Raw genomic sequence first — 17,370 nt, 5'->3', positions numbered from 1 at the left:
GCACAGACACCTTAGTCTAAGCACCTAGCTCACGGCTTAGGCAGGATCTTGTAATTAAGCATTTCCCCATCTATCTTGCTGCAGGACCTCGTCTGGTAGGTATTTTCATAGGATACCAAAACCAACACAAAAACAGCTAGAGGATGAGGAGGTGCCCCCTTCTAGCCCAGTGGTTAGAGTACTCACCCAGGATGAGGGGACCCAGGTTCAATTTCCTCTTCTACCTAATGTGGAAAAGGGACTTGAACTCGGGTCTGCACCACACCCAGGAGAATGCCCTAAGCATTGTGCTAAAGGGGTGGATCTCAAGCTCTCCTAGTGAAGCTGTTCCACTGTGTATTAATAATTAAGTATGCACTCAAGTAGGGAGACTGGATCCTGGGTCTTCCATCTCTCAGCTGAATGCCCTAACTAGGCTATAAAGTCATGCTCACTCTCTCTTTGCTCAATGAATATTTAAAGGGATTAGGCACCTAACTCCAGGAGAGGGTTCACAGATGTGAGTCCTGAGCCGAGGAAGGTTCCTAAATCTATTTGAGGAACAGGGCTTGAGACCATCCCTCTTCTCTGTATTTCCTGTGGACAATCTTGGGTGGCTCCCTGCTCAGCATGCTGGCTTTTGTGGATCCCATTCTTAGGCACCTTAATCTCCCCAACATTGTATAGGGAGCCTAGACACCTAACTCAGAGTTGTGGATTGCCACGGGGTGGCAATGTGCCTAAATTAGGCACCAAAACACTGAATTGCATTGCCCAAGTCCATTTGTGGCTCTAGCCCCATGTCTCCTTTTCCAGAAAGCACTTATTACAGGCACTTCTGGAAATGAGTAATACAGCTTCTGCTAACAGCATGAGCAATAATACACAATCAACCTGGAAAGTTTCCTCTTAAACAATTCTTAAGGAAACCTAGACACAAGTACTATGCATTAGAGATGTACTGCACTTTTACTGTCCACTGAACTCCAATAAGTTTGTTAAATCCAAATTGTCCAAGCTAAGCTAACCTTTGAAAGCATACTTTTGTATTAGGACCTACTGGTAAACAGCTGTGCTGGAATCAATAGTAGAAAGCATCATAAAAATGAATCTTTTTCAACCTAGTAAAAGAGAAAATGATTGTAACTTTAGTGATTTAACTAGGGATTTAAACTGAGGCAGAGTCATCAGGGCAAAGATAAAAATCACAATCTCCTGAGGAAAATATAAGTGTTAAGAGAACTGAATGGAAAAAGAAGCAAGAATAAGAATTTCAAGTTGTGTGCATTCAGCTGAACTGCAAAAAGAATTTGTTTCCAATCCGTGTCACTTCCTTAGGTTTGACTCCTCTTATTTATCCATATTGCCCTATATTATTAGTATACAATTACAGCAATGTTATGATAATAGAAAGATTCAGAATCCAAACAAGTCAATTCTGTGTCACTGTTGGCAGTTTATATTTAAAGAAAAGCTACAAAGCTCAGCATAACAAAGATACATACACAAAAGTATTTAATGTCATTCAGCTCCATCCTTCTCAAAAACTCAAACTTGTGAAAACATGATGGATATTGCAGGCACTGAAAGCAATTTGGTCCAGCTCTTGATCAACATAAGTGGTGTGAGAAATAACTGTTGTCTTTTCAAGAGGATTTAAATCAATCATATTTTTCTTGCTGTTCAATATTTGGTCCAAATGTCTTTACTCATTGTAGACCTGATGCTTTCACTTACAGCTTTAAATCCTCAAAACTCTGTTATAGCATGAATTATTCTTTACTAGCATTAATAATCATTAAGAGTGGATGTCTGTCACAGAGTGACTTTCCGTGACTTTTGCAATGGCAGGTGCTGGCTCAGGGGCTCCTTGACTGGGCAGCCCCTGGGCCAGCAGCAGCAGTTTGGGTGTGTGAGAGGAGGTTCAGGGCTGTGGGAGAGGGGTGGGGTGTGGGATGACACTTACCTCAGGGAGGGAGGGGGGAGTGCTTCTCAGCTCCCACCAGCATGTCCCTGCAGCTCCTAGGCTGCAGTTCCTGACCAATGGGAGCTGCAAAGCCAATGTTTGTGAAGGGAGCAGCGTGCAGAGCCCCCCAGGTCACCCCTCCCCCTGAGACCTGCAGGGACATGCGGAGCCAGGTGGGGACATGTGACCCTTGTCAACCCTCTCCCCCACAGCACCAGAGGGGGTCCCAGGCCGTCACCCACACCTCTTCCCCCAGCGCCAGTGAGGGTCCCAGGCCATGCACCACCACCCGCCTCCTTCCCAGAGCACCTTGTGGCCCCCCAACCCAAGTTTTAGTTAGAGGTATATAGTAAAAGTTGTGAACAGGTCACGGGCCATGAATTTTTGGTTACTACCTGTGACCTGTCCATGACTTTTACTAAAAATAACTGAATAAAACAGCCTTAATAATCATCAACTAAATGTAGCCCTAGTAAAATGTTTTACTTTAAAGTATAAATCCTACCAAAACGCTACTATTACAATGAAACAAAAATTGTCAGGCAAGGTGCAAATTGTGAACAAAATGGCAAAGAGAAATTACAAACAATAAACTGAAATTAAATAGTGCATGACTGGCACTTCATTGGCTGTTTGGCAAAGACCCCACAGGTCATACTCATTAACTTTATTTTTTTTCCTTAGAACTTCCAAAATGCAGGGATTATCTGATCAACAAATAGTGACAGGGATTGAGGGAGTTATCAAATCCACAGATCAAATTGGTCACAGCACCACAATCAGAACAAAAGCCCCTAGGCTCCGAATCTTGCATTTAGTCCATTAGACCACATTACCGTAATGTATTTATGATGGTCAAAACAGAGAATTATCAACAGAAAATGTTTATACTAAAGCCAGATCCCTCTTCCCTTTATTATTATTTTTTTCCCTTGGGACCTTCATTCTAGGTCCTTATCCCAAATTTGGGACTTGGTAGGCTCATATGGTTGAGATATTGAGGCAGAATGGGTTGTATTTCAGGGGGCTGAGATTATCCCTGAAGCACGTTCAAGATTCGACTACACATAAGCCTGTATCTAAAATGGATTTTCCATTGTTTTCTTTAAACTAATTTAACACACAGTGTGTCTGGGGTACAGGGGAGGTTAAGCTATACTTAGGGCCTTACCAAATTCACAGCCATGAAAAACACATCATAGACCATGAAATCTGTTCTTGTGTGTTTTTACCCTATCCTATACAGATTTCATGGAGGACACCAGTGTTTCTCAAACTGGGGGTCCTGACCCAAAAGGTAGTTGCAGGGGATCATAAGGCTGTTTTAGGGAGGTCACGGTATTGCCACCCTTATGCTGCACTGCCTTCGGAGCTGGACAGACTGAGAGTGACGGCTGGTGGCCAGTGAGCAGCAGCTGGTGGCCAAGCGCCCAGCTCTGAAGGCAGCACCCCGCCAGCAGCAGCGCAGAAGTAAGGGTGGCAATACCATACCATGTCACCCTTTTCTTCTATGCTGGTGCTGGCTCTACCTTCAGAGCTGGGCTCCCAGCCAGCAGCTGCCACTCTCCAGCTGCCCAGCTCTGAAGGCAGCGTCACGGTCAGCAGCACAGCAGAAGTAAGGGTAGCAGTACCGCAACCCACCCCTACAATAACCTTGCAAGCCCCACCCCTACAACTCCTTTTCAGTCGGGATCCCTACTATTACAGATTTTAATAGCTGAAATCATGACATTTATGTTTTTTTAAATCCTATGACCATGAAATTGATCAGACCGTACTGTGAATTTGGTAGGGCCCTAGCTATATTACAGCTTTCATGTAGTTCTGGATGCACGCAAGCAGTTCACTGGTGAGAAGTTTTGCTGGATCACTCTCATCTGGATTTGCCCTGTCCCCCACTTGACACATTCCCACAGCAGCAGCTGCCTGCCACCAGCAGGGAAACACGCATCCCCCGCGGCTGCGTGGAGACAGATCAGGAGCACGCCAAGAAGCAGGGGAGGCCAGGCAAGCCAGCCCCATGCGGGGCAAAGGCGGCGACCAGGAGTAGGTCTCTGGTCCCACCCCACCCGCTCCGGGCAGGGACGCAGGCCGGGTAAGAGGAAGGGACTCAGCGCAGCTCGCCGCCCTCTCCGGATAGGGAGGGTTTGGGGGGAGGCTGCCTGGGGCAGTGCCAGCCGCATGGGGTCCCAGCGCGGAGGGCCCCAATGAAGGGAACGGGGAAACCTCAAGGGACCGCCGGGGGAAGCCCCTCGCTGAAGAGGAGCCCCGGGCCGCTCCGGGGCAGGGTGGGCTCAGACCAAGGGCAGTGGAGGGGGCAGCCCCAAAGAAGCGGACTCACCTGCCCAGCCGCCCAGCCCCGGGCCCAGCACCACCGGGCTGCCCAGCACCCAGACGCGGAGCCCCGCCAGCAGGCGGTAGGTGGCCCGCACGACGAAGTACACAGCGCTCAGCACCCCGACCCAGCAGAGGAGCCCGCCATCGGGGAGAGCTCCTAGGACCTCCATGCTCTGGGGGCGGAGGACAAAAGCAGACTAAACCCAGCGGGCCGGCGCTGACCCACACCCCTAATACAGCCCGCCCACCACTACTTCGCTATTGGCTAAGCTGCCTCTCACTCAAAAATATGCTCCTTTTCCATTGGGCAGCGCTTCTCCACCCCGCCCCCAACTCTACCGACCGTTGCCAAGTGCCTTCTGATTGGAAGATAGGGATGCTCATCAAACGCTCCCCTCCATCTGTCTCCTGCACGCCACGTGGTCGACTTTACGTTCCTACAGCCTTTGGCAGAGGCACTTGTCAGTCACGCAGAGCGTTCTGCGGCCGTTGGCGCCGTCGGGGCGGGGTGTTTGAACTCAGGTGCCCGGTCTCTGCCAGATGAGCCTCTGGAGTCCCACGCAGCCTGGGCCCAACTAGGGGGACAAACGGGCTCTGCCTGGGGACCTCTTCCAAGCCCTGAAGGCAGGAGATCCCAGCAGCGTCCCAATACCTGTAAAGTGCAGCTTGCAGTTCCTGATTTGCAGCAATGTACTTAACACCAATATTGTCAGACAGCTGCATAAGTATGTATACCTTTACCAGTGTTTAGGTACTAGACCTCATTACAAGTAGGGGCCTTCCTACTCTTGCTTTTGGACTGTAACCAAAGCTCAGAGAAGTGAGACAGGAATCCAGCTATGCAGTAGGGCAGATGCCTAAGCTGCTAAAATCTACAGGGCAGAATGTTTGACTCATATCATGGCACAAAACCACATACAGACTAGAAATCAGATATCTGTGCTGTGTCACAGTCTGTGAGGCTTTGCTAAAAAAAAGGGACACAAATGTTCTATTTTCAATAGGACGCAGGACCACGTCAGGGACATTTTGCTTCCCTTGGAAATGTGCAAAGCCACCAGATCCTCATCTTCTAAATGAATGAATAATATTAGGAGCTTGCTATGACACTTATGGAAAAAATAAGAGCACCTAGAAATGGCAGAATAAGACAACTTTCTTTCAGCTAGGACCTACTGCAAAGATTTTCAGCAAGATCTCTTCTTGATGTGAAAGGTAAGTATATTGGTGCAGGTTTCAGAGTAGCAGCCGTGTTAGTCTGTATTCGCAAAAAGAAAAGGAGTACTTGTGGCACCTTAGAGACTAACAAATTTATTTGAGCATAAGCTTTCATGAGCTACAGCTCACTTCATCGGATGCATTCAGTGGCACTACTGGAAATAATCAGGTTGGACTTGGTCAATAATGATGCGAAGAATTTCAACAAAAACCCAGCCTGCTATAAATAGTTTTGGTGAGTCAGTAGATGAGGCTTTTCCCACAGAATCAAAACTTCACTAATGTCCCATCATAGATAGTGTTAGCAGCAACTAGGCTAATGCAGGTACTGTACCATCTATCCGATGACATGCAATTCTAATGCCTTGGTCATATGCAGTCATTAAAGACTGTAGCACTTTTTGCAAGCAGAGAGGGATTGTTTCTTAGTAGTTTGCTTCACTTCTACTTATTACCTTTAAGCACATAAACAGCCCCAATGAAGTAAATTAAGTTATGTGGGTGATTATAGATTTGCTTTTATAATTTATGGCAGGAGTTCCTAAAGCTATGAATAGGTCCTCCTCCCCGTCCCCCCATTTTTTTAAAATAATCATAATGAAGGCCAGAGTTTGTAAAGCAGTTTGAGCATCTTTGGAAAGAATGGTTCTGTAACAGGGTGCTTGGAGGACCAGGCAGCCTAGTGGCTGGCATGCCTGACTTTCAGCCCCTTGTTTCCCTAGTCAAGGTGCCTTAGTTTTTCAGGTGGTGGGGGTAGGAGGACCCAGGTCCTTCCACTCATCTGGGGGGGCACTCCAAGCAGAGAGTCTAAATCCACTGTCCTGGACTACTTTCTACCAGCATCCCTTCAGTTTGGGGCATGGCCCCTATTGTCCAATTTGCTGGGGTGGCTTGCCTCTCATGGATCTTGGGCGGTGCCCAGCCACGGTCCCAGGCTCCTTTGGGCAGGGCAGTCATAAGTTTGGGCCCCACCAATCAACTGTTCAGCGGCGGGTGGGATGTGCTGGGGGGAGGGGGCGGAGTGGGGCGGGAAGAGGCAGAGTGGGGGCAGGGGTGGAAAAAGGCAGGGTGATGGTGGTGCCTTGGGGGAAAGGGCAGAATGGGGGCAGGGCCTCAGGGTGGAGCAGGTATGGAGCACCCACATGGACTAAAGAAAGTCAGCACCTGTGCCCATACTGTCTCTGGTCTGCAGTCACCCAGTTACCAGAGACTCCTAGGTCTTCTCCACAGTTTCCCTTGGCTGGGAGACAGAACATGATGTCTTGGCTGGCAGGCTACCTTTCAGATAGGGTAGTAGTTAGCTCCTGTCTGTTCACCAGTCAGCCTGAACTGGGCCAGGCTTTCTCCTTTTCTCTCCCCTCCAGGCCTGGCATTGACTCCGGGTATCATGGGGTGGGGTTAGCTGGGCCCAAAGTCTTTTCTTAACCCCTGTTGTGCTGATGAGCACTTTTTCCATTTCATCACAGGTTCAAAAAGTTAAAATATATTATTATTAGTGTATGACTGTCCAGAATAACAGTGGTTCAGGCACATGCCTGTAAGCTGTATAAACCATAATGTAGTTTCTGTATCACAGAGTTATGTCTCATGCGTTATGCTCCCTGATGCATCAGGTTCAATCTTCCCATCATTCTGAATTGTGTGCTCCAAACATTTTTAATAGGGCCGGCTCTAGGTTTTTTGTCGTCCCAAGCAAAAAATTTGTCGCCCCAAGCTCCGAGAGCGCAGCTGCCCAAGCAAAAAAAAAAAAAAAAGGATGGCTAGAATGCCGCCCCTGGAATTGTGCCGCCCCAAGCACGTGCTTGCTTTGCTGGTGCCTAGAGCCAGTCCTGTTTTTTAATATAGTTTTTCGTAAAACAGATGATGTTCCCACAGTTGTGTAGGTCACGATAATAAAAGTCTGTTATTAGGGAGTTGCTGGGTTAGGGAGATTTAGTTCTCATATCTAAGATGATTGCTTTGCTTTTAGTCATACTGCTTGATATTGACTTCTTTTCCTTGTTTACACTGCTTCAATCGGAGCTGGCCCTATGTACAGTAAAGCAAGCCACAGGTTGAGGCCCTTCACCTCATGCAAGCTCTGCCACACACAGGCTGGCCCTATGTCCCACAGCAGGATTGTACAAGGATGAGACAGATCTCTGCGAGACACCCCTTTTCTCTAGAACAGCAATGAGGCCAGAAGAATCAACACAAGCCCCAGTTTCCCTGACTCCAGCAACTTGTGCCCCACTCAAGCCTCTTCCCTCCTTTCCCCATCCCACCCCTCCCTAAACCCCATGTTTCAACTTGCCTTCTTCCACTTTGGTTTTCTTCACTCTTACCCTTATTATTCTTTATTCTCAAGGTTGAGTATGGAAATGATTATTCTGAGTTGGCTTCCCTTCTAAGTCGTCACTGGAACATTGTATTGTGTCAATTATTATTGCTCTGGTTTCACTGTTGGAAGTGCTCTTGTGCAATTTTGTAATAAACTTAGCATGTCTGGTAACCTGGGCCATGTTTCCATGTATCTTATGCTGTATCCTTAATCTGTTGAACTCATCTACCATAAATCTTTTGTGCTTAAGGCTCTTCCACATATCTTTTGGATCATACCCCCTTTAATCTCACCATTCCACTCCTGAGCATGGCCCTGTATAGTCACTGGAATATCTCTATGCATGCTGCAAATTCTATTGATTTAGCTACTTATATGACCCCATCACTATAATATCTGAGCACCTCTCAATCATTAATAGATTGTCTCTTCATAACAACCCTGTGACGTAGTAAATTATAATCCTCATTTTACAAATGGATAACAGAGACACAAACTGGACTAAGTGACTGGCCTATAATCACATAGAAAGTCTGTGCCTGAACAAGGAATTGAACCCAGGTCCCTTGAGTCCCAGTGCAGATTTCCATTCAGTAAAACATTATTAATATTCTAATTTTACAGCAGATTTATTTAAATTGGAAAATAGAGACTGCTACTGAATAATACAGTAGCCCAATATTGTAATATAGTAGGCCAGGATTGTTTATTCTGATATGAAATTCAGTCTACATTATGCTGTTCCCCCACTTTCAGTTTTCAATATATCATAGATTTTGTATTGATATTACATTGCATAATAGCATAGTGCAAGTTGTCAGAGATGAAGCTGGAGGTTGAGGCCTGATCTACACTACAGGGTTAGGTCAACGTAAGCTGCCTTGCATTGACCTTGCTGTGGAAGTGTCTTCACTTAAATTTGGCTCCGGCCGACATAAGTGTCTCCCTACGCTAATTTAGTAACACCACCTCCCAGAGCAGCGTAGAGTCATGGTTGATATAATTAGGTCAATGCAGTGTCAGTGTAGACACTGCATTATTTCATCAACTGCTACTGACTTTCAGGAGCTATCCCACAATGCCGTATATTGACAATACAATCGATAGAAGTGCTCCTGACGAGAACACGCACTGCCGACACAAGGAGCTGTGTGCACACACAAGCGATTTAGTAACTCTAATGATTGTATGCTGACGTAAATTAAATTGACATAATACTGTAATCTAGACATGGCCTTAGTATGTTGGAAGAGGAAAGTTGTGGGATTTGGCACCTGGGGAGGTACAGGAAGCAGTTTGGAATTTTTAGTAAAAAATGAGCAGGATGTTTCTAATAAAACAGTTAGCAGAGAAATAGTCAACAATATTGATGTTTAAAATTGTCGTTTTCTAGCATATCAACCCACTGAGATGAATGGGCAGATTGCACCTCTCTTAGTTATTGTTTTGGCTGGCTGAAGGTCCAGGAAGAAATCACTGATTTATATTCCATTCATATTTTCATGACCATCTTTACAACCATGAGGACTAGAAAAGTTTAGATTCTGGAGCACCATTCTGTGTGGGAGGTAGATTCTGCAGCTAATTCTGTGGCCTCAAATTATTATGCAGACAAAACTACACAGGATCGTTTCAAGGGACAAGACGTCACATTTATTATAACACAATCTGATTTCTGACCAATAACTAATATCTAATACCTATGTATACACACACACAAACACACACATAAGGCATAAGGAAGAGGTGGGTCTCTGTTGGGCATGCACCGATGCCCTTCTATGTTGGCAGCAGAAGTAATAATTTTATTAAGATAATGTTGAAGTAAAAAGAAAACCGTACAGAGTTTAGGCATAGAAGTTTCTGGTTATCAGGGAATAAGGTACAGATTATCAAGGGGTGCGAAGTTCAGTTTAGGAGCGGGTGGCATAAGGAATACATAATCTGCAATTTCCCCGATTGGGGGTAAAAGTTTAACGGCTCAAAGTACAGACATTGAGATATGGGGGTTGTCCATATAATGGCTATGTTCAGGGTGGAGTATAATGAGCGGGTATAATGATGAGGATGGATCTACCCTTATTTGGTGGGATTTAATGTTCAGTGAGTTTATGGTTCCAATGAAAAAAAAAAGTCTCTCAATCCCATTCCCATGGTTGATGCACGATGTTGTACCAGCTCACACCTCCTGGTACTGTCGGTGGCCGGTGATGTGTTCGATGTAGATGTCCCTGGACCACCCTCCAAAGTCTTCCATCTCACCCATCCTTTTTTGTAGGCTTTAGTTTGAATCCAGAGTCTATAGGTCTTGCTGTGTCATGCTTCCTCTGGGTTCGGTGTGATTGATCACCTGTCAATTGCAGACATGACTTTCAGCCTGGGACCTGGCTTTGATGTTTCTTCAGTTGTACTTTTGTTCTTTCCTTTTTAGGGTGGTCTCTTCTTGCTTTGTCAGGGCTGTTGTCTGCATCTTCAGCCGTTGGTGTTTATACTTTATTTCATCAGGACAGGCTGGGGCTGGAGATTGATTCCATCATCTATACATACCTCAATCATACATCTAAACTAAACTAATAAAATTACAGCAGGGTTTTGCAAAAATGAAGGTTGCAGCAAGTTTTTACAAAATGGAGTGAGCATTTTAAAATGGCGTTTGGGAAAAGTTAAAATGGAGTTTGAGTTATAATATGGACAAGTGTAAGGAATGGTAAACAGTGAACAGAAGTTACAATATAGACAAGTACAATGAATGACAAACAGTGAGCAGAAGTTACAATGTTGAAACAATGTAAATTTCAGCGATTTAAGCAGCAATTGGATTGAAAATGAAACTCAATTAGGCAGTTATTGGGGTAACTGGTTTTATGAATGAATGTTGTTTCATTTATGAATGAATGTTGTTTCATTCATAAAACTTTGCTTATCAAGTTATATTCATAAAGTGAACAATTAAAAACAATTTCATTGATCAGTTCTACAAAATTCACAGATCCGAGTCAGGTGCAAGCCCTTGTGGTCCTGTATTGCTAACACAGTAGCAGAAAAGGATGTAATTTTACCATAATCCACTCTCATGTAACATAAAATCATTCTGCCAACCACGGCCAGTACAGCCTCCACAGCACTTCCAGAGCTGAGAGTGAGAAACTGGGATTAGAAATCAAAACTTGCTCTTCAGTGTGGTAGTGCAGACAAAGCTGGGCCATAGGGCCAGTTTGACAGCCTTTTGTTTAGTGTGGATTTTGTACTGGTTTCTCTGCTAGTTTTGTTCTAGTTCTAGTTCTGGATTATTTCAATATTTTTCCTAGTTCCTGTCTGCATTTTTATGCTCTCAATAGGTAACAACTAGGGATGAGTAAACTGGTTCCAATAGGAATTGATCCACACCTTCACCCAAAACTCATGTCACCCATTTTAGTCTTTTAAAGAGTGAATCACTATATGATGGAAAGATTTTATGAGTTGGGTTTAATTTTTTTCATAGATAAAACTGAAAGCAATATCTTAGATTATTTTATAATCCAAACCCATGCTTTGAGCAAGATGGGCCTCCGCTCTACCATCCCAATAACTTTCTTGTCTTTACCTAGAACAAGTCTAATGACACCTGCTGATGTGAAATTACAAACAGCACACACAAGGCTGTAGAAACATACAAAACCAGCCCACAGACAAGAGTTATAAATTTGTCAGCAGGGAAACCAGAACATAGGGGAAATTGTGTAAGATGTGTAGCAGGCTGATTATCCACAGAAAAGTATGCACTACTTGTGCAATACTACAGCACGGGGGTGGGATGGAATGCATTCCCAGTCCTACCATGTGATCAGTTTATGCCTGAAACATGAGAAAGTATGACTGTCATAACTTTTGTACTAGTTAGTGTAAATACAACTGTGGCAGTGTACTCAAACAATCCAAAATTATCCTATATAATACACACCTTGAATACTGGCTGTGCATTGAGCATCTCAGTGGAGATGGAATAATACAGGGAGCATCTTTTCCCTAGGTCATAGATAAATTGTGTGGCTTCAATGCAACCATTATTGCAAACTTGAGGCTGTATTACCCCATGCTCTAAGGCACAACCTCCTCAATGGAAAGAAAATGAGGATCCATGTGGCAGGGGATCCTATAGCTCTGACTTCTCCTTCTCGCTAAGGTGCCACAAGTACTCCATTCCCTTACACACTGGTACACAGAGTGCTAGGAAACTACAACTCCCATGAGGCATCAAAGTGGCTCAGCCACAGGGAAAGACCATGGTGCTTCATGGGAGATGGAGTCTGGCTGGGGAACAGAGCCCAGAGGACACAACAGAGGGAGTAGGGATACAGAACTACACCTCCTATAAAGTACAGAAGTGACTCAAGGGGATGGAGAGATTAATGTTGATTTAAAATCAAATGTTTCAGTTTGGATCAAACCAAAGTGTAACATTCTTGGTTTCCTGATAGAAAATTAGGCCAAAATCTATCTTTTGCCCTGGAAAACTTTGATTTTAACATAATCCCATTTTCCTGCAAGAAAATATTTAATTTAAAAACTTTGACCAGCCCTAATATTGGACCAAATCCTGTGATCCTCGTTCAGGCAAACCACTCACTGAAGTTAATACAGATTTGCCATTGACTTCAACAGGAGCGGGAGCAAGTCCTCTCGAGGCAAGGCTTTTTGAGATCAATTTATTACTATTGTTATTTATGGCTTGTATTAATATTAATATAGTAAACTAGTATTATTTTTTACTTTTCCCACTCCCTTGCCCCACACATGGAGAGCATATTCAAATCTTGCCACTTCCTCTTTCTCAACAATCACAAGATCCACTCTTTTATTTCTATTCTCAAAGCAAAATATCTCACCCAGGCTCTCATTATAGCCTGTTTTAACTACTGCAGTATCCTTCATTCTGGCTTCCCAGACATCATATATTGCTCCTGTTCAGTCCATGCAAAATACAGCAGTTACATTCATCTTCCTCGCCTGTCAATTTGATTATGTTACTCCCTTCTTTAAAACTCTTTTCTGGCTTCCCATCCAGTATCAAATAAAATTTAGATTCTGGTCACCACATTCTAAGCTCTATATAACTCTGTCTTTCCCTACTTATCCAAGCTTGTCAAGCTCCATGTTGCGCCCATTCCCTCTGCTTTGCTAATGCTCCCAGCCTTGTCCGTTTGTTTGTCAATCTCCTCCATGCCATCTTCCATGTACTCCCCAAGCCAGGTACAATCTCCCCGCATTCACCTGCAAAGCCCTATGTTCTCTGCATACAAGTCCTTTTTAAATATCCACTTCTGCTGTGCTGCTTACAGTGAATCAGACTGACTTGCATGTAAATTGTATTTTATTTTCTGTTGTTCCCATTCCATTTTCCCTAACCTTTGTCTTCTTGCTTGGTCCTTAGATTGTGAGTTCCTTGGAGCATGGACTGTCCTTGAATGTTTGAAAAGCATCTAACACATACTGGGTGCTACCATAAGTAAAAACTGAATAATATTACTGTAATGCCCTGAGACTCCATTCAAATCACGGCCCTGTTGTGCTAGGCACTGTTCAAATACAGAGTTTGAGAGACTGATCCAAAGAACTTACTTAAGACAAAATACAACATGTTGGTGCAACAAACAACTGGAGGGAATGAGGTAATGAGGACACAGGTTGTGTGGCTTTAGATGAAATATGAAACATGGAAGATCATTGACATTATTACATTAATTGCAAAGTGTAGCAAGCCCAAGTGAATAAGACTAACCATGTTTTCATATTTTTAAAATACTACATTTTTATTTTAATAACAAATACATGCCTGCTATGTTTCCTGTTATGAAAGAACATACCATAGCATGTCATTCAAACAGCATACATTATTAATACAAATCTAAATAAATTATAGGAGCCTGTGCACATAATCAAATTATATCAAACAATTAAATCTACTGTGGAATTTAAGTTTTATTGGGTTCAACACCACATTGTAATCTGGATTTCTTTGCCCTTGAACAAGCATATGCATTAGGTTTGATACTGGTGATGCAGCAAGCCCAGCGTGTTAACTGATACACATGACAAAGTATTGTGATGTAGGAGAATATCTTTATGAAGAAGTGGATAATTAGCCAAGTCAGCATGATGGGGAATTATCCATGTATCCATTACTATTGATTCTTGGTTTTGATGACAATGAATAAATTTGTGCATAGAGCAGTTTGAGTTGCCACTAGTATAATTTAGCTGACTTTCTATATTAATACATCGCATGAAGTAGCTGTTGAGTAGAATAACTTAGGTCACAATTTATTTTTTCCTGTTTATACATCTGATCCGGACAAAGCACCACTCCAGATCAGGCTCTCAGAGAGCTTTCTCCCTACCAAACCAAAGCTGTATATTATTCAGTGAAATTTGGTTACATTTTTTAGATCTGTACAATTAATAAATGGAAATGTAGGGACCAGTCCTGTAGCTGGTAGTCAGGCAAACCTCTAATTGTCCTCAATGAGGGTATTTTCTGCATAAGGACTTCCATAGTGGATTCATAATTACAATAGCAAGGGCAAACTTGCAGGACTGACTTTTTTTTCCTTTTGATGCTATTTCTTTACCTTACCTTTAGTTAGCAGCAAATAATACTCAACTCTTCTAGAATTTATATAATTAATTCCAAGGAATGCTTTGATTTAAATATAGACATCTTATGTATTTTCTGTAAGACAGTACATACATTTGTGTATGTGTAAGAGAGGTAAAGAAACAACTCTATTATAATTTTAAGAGAAAACAATACAGCTATAAAATTGTTTTTACTCCATGACTATGACAATCAGGTCCCAGACTCCCAAAGAAAAAACAGGGCATCTGAACCCCAAAGAATGAACAACTGAATCAACTGGCTGTATACAATGTTATGGGTATAACTATATGTCATATAAAGTCTTCTGTGAACACTTGTAATGTTGTGAACTTGATGGTCATTAGGAGATATGTATATAGGTTATAGTTATGAATGTATGCATGTATACATGCATAGAAAATTTTGATCATAACTATGATGCAACTATAGCATCACCTCACAACAGGGTGGTGAAGTAAACAGGTAGGGAGAGACACTTTTCAGGCTAGTTGTTTATACGAATCCAACTTAAAGTACACATCCATAGTCCAGCCAGGAAGAGACAATCGTGGACTATTAAAGTTGATGGAAAGACATTGAAACTGAAAAGAAAACACCAGTCTTGGAAAACTAAGGCTATGTCTAAACTACAACTTATGTTGGCAAAGCTTATGTCGCTCGGGGAGGGGGGTGTGAATAAATCACCCCCCTGAGCAACATAAATTCCACCAACATAAGCATCTGTGTGGACAGCACTATGTTGGTGGGAGAGCTTCTCCCATGGACATAGCTACTGCTGCTTGCAGGAGCTGGAGTAGATGAACTGATGGGAGCACTCTCTCCCATTGGCTTAGAGTTACAGGGTTTACAGTTTACATTACAGAGGTTACAGTGGTGCAGTTGCATTGGTATAGCTGTGCTGGTGTAAGGTCTCTAGTGTAGACATAGCCTAAGAAAGGAGAAAGTTTCCTCTAGTTTGAATAACCATGAGTCATCATGCCAGGAGAAAGAGGAAAAAAGCCTTTTAAAAGTAGGTTTATGGCTGAGTTTTTTAATGCAGAAGCTGAGGGCCAGCATCTAGGCAGGATACATTGGGAAACTGTTCAGAGCAATAGGTAACTTGTATTAGAAAAGGGAAATTGCCTAATATAGAAGTGTGAAGCCTGAAGTTGTGTCATTATGTTTATTTTCTGTGCTACTTGTATATGTTTGCTTTTCCTTATTATTTAAACTTTGAATCTGTGATTTTTTTCTATTGAATACACATTTTGTTTATTTTTACCCATAGCAGGTCTCTGGTGTGCAAATTGTGTGAAGTATAAAAAAAAAAAAGAGGAGTCCTTGTGGCACATTAGGTACTAACAAATTTATTTGGACATAAGCTTTCATGGGCTAGAACCCACTTCATCAGATGTATGAAGTGAAAGATACAGGAGCAGGTATAAATACATGAAAGGATGTGGGTTGCTTTACCAAGTGTTCGGTCAGTCTAACAAGATAAATCAATTAACAGCAGGATACCAAGGGAGGAGAAATAAATTTTGAAGTGGTACGAGAGTGGCCCATTAAAGTTGACAAGAAGGAGTGAGTAACAGGAGAGAGAAATTAGTCTTGGGGAAATTAAGTTTAGGTTTTGTAATGACCCAACCACTCCCAGTCTTTATTCAGGCCTAATCTGATAGTATCTAGTTTGCAAATTAATTCCAGTTCTGCAGCTTCACGTTGAAGTCTGTTTTGAAATTTTTTTGTTGAAGAAAACTACAATCCTTTGATGATCTTCCAGACACCATCCTGGCCACTATGGATGTAGAAGCCCTCTACACCAACATTCCACACAAAGCCGACACAAAGGACGACAAGCCATCAGGAATAGCATCCCCGATACCATCATGGCAAACCTGGTGGCTGAACTCTGTGACTTTGTCCTCACTCACAACTATTTCAAATTTGGGGACAATTTATACCTTCAAATCAGTGGGACTGCTATGGATATCCACATGGCTCCTCAATATACCAACATTTTTTATGGCTGACTTAGAACTGCGTTTCCTCAGCTCTCATCCCCCTATGCCGCTACTCTATTTGTGCTACATTGATGACATCTTCATCATCTGGACCCATGGGAAGGAGGCCCTTGAGGAATTCCACCAAGATTTCAATTATTTCCACTCGACCATCAACCTCAGCCTGGACCAGTCCACACAAGAGGTCCATTTCCTAGACACTACAGTGCTAATAAGCAATGGTCACATAAACACCACCCCATACCAGAAACCTACTGACTGCTATAGTTACCTACATGACTCCAGCTTTCATCCAGACCACATCACATGATCCATTGTCTACAGCCAAGCTCTACGATACAACCGCATTTGCTCCGATCCCTCAGACAGAGACAAACACCTACAGAATCTCTACCAAGTGTTCTTAAAACTGTAATACCCACCTGGTGAAGTGAAGAAACAGACTGACAGAGCCAGAAGGGTACCAAGAAGTCACCTACTACAAGACAGGCGCAACAAAGAAAGTAACAGAACGCCACTAGCTGTCACCTACAGCCCCCAACTAAAACCTCGCCAGCACATCATCAAGGATCTACAACCTATCCTGAAGGACAACCTCTCGCTCTCACAGACCTTGGGAGACAGGCCACTTCTCGCTTACAGACAGTCCCCCAACCTGAAGCAAATACTCACCAACAACTACACACCACACAACAAAAACACCAACCCAGGGACCAAACTCTGCTACAAACCCCGGTGCCAACTCTGTCCACATATCTATTCAACGGACACCATCATAGGGCCTAACCACATCCGCTGGGGCTTGTTCACCTGCACATCTACCAATGTGATATATGCCATCATGTGCCAGCAATGCCCCTCTGCCACGTACATTGGCCAAACTGGACAGTCTCTACGCAAAAGAATA

General features: G+C 43.3%; 1 protein-coding gene across 3 annotated transcripts in view; it reads right to left on the bottom strand.

Annotated features, from left to right (window-relative positions):
- Positions 1 to 17,370, bottom strand: part of HSD17B12 (hydroxysteroid 17-beta dehydrogenase 12) — a 198,355-nt gene that overhangs the window by 153,517 nt on the left and 27,468 nt on the right. Inside the window, exon 1 of one of the 3 annotated variants that reach the window (XM_038406391.2) lies at positions 4,287 to 4,539. The exons of the other annotated variants lie outside the window; for them this stretch is intronic. Coding sequence (XP_038262319.1) covers positions 4,287 to 4,452 — 166 coding nt within the window. The 5' untranslated portion in view covers positions 4,453 to 4,539. Of the gene's footprint in view, positions 1 to 4,286; positions 4,540 to 17,370 lie in introns of those variants that run through there. 3 annotated transcript variants of the gene reach the window in all.

Source organism: Dermochelys coriacea, chromosome 6 (genome assembly GCF_009764565.3).
Source record: "Dermochelys coriacea isolate rDerCor1 chromosome 6, rDerCor1.pri.v4, whole genome shotgun sequence".
In the NCBI taxonomy this organism is placed as follows: domain Eukaryota; kingdom Metazoa; phylum Chordata; order Testudines; family Dermochelyidae; genus Dermochelys; species Dermochelys coriacea.
This window is presented reverse-complemented; position numbering and strand designations above follow the sequence as displayed.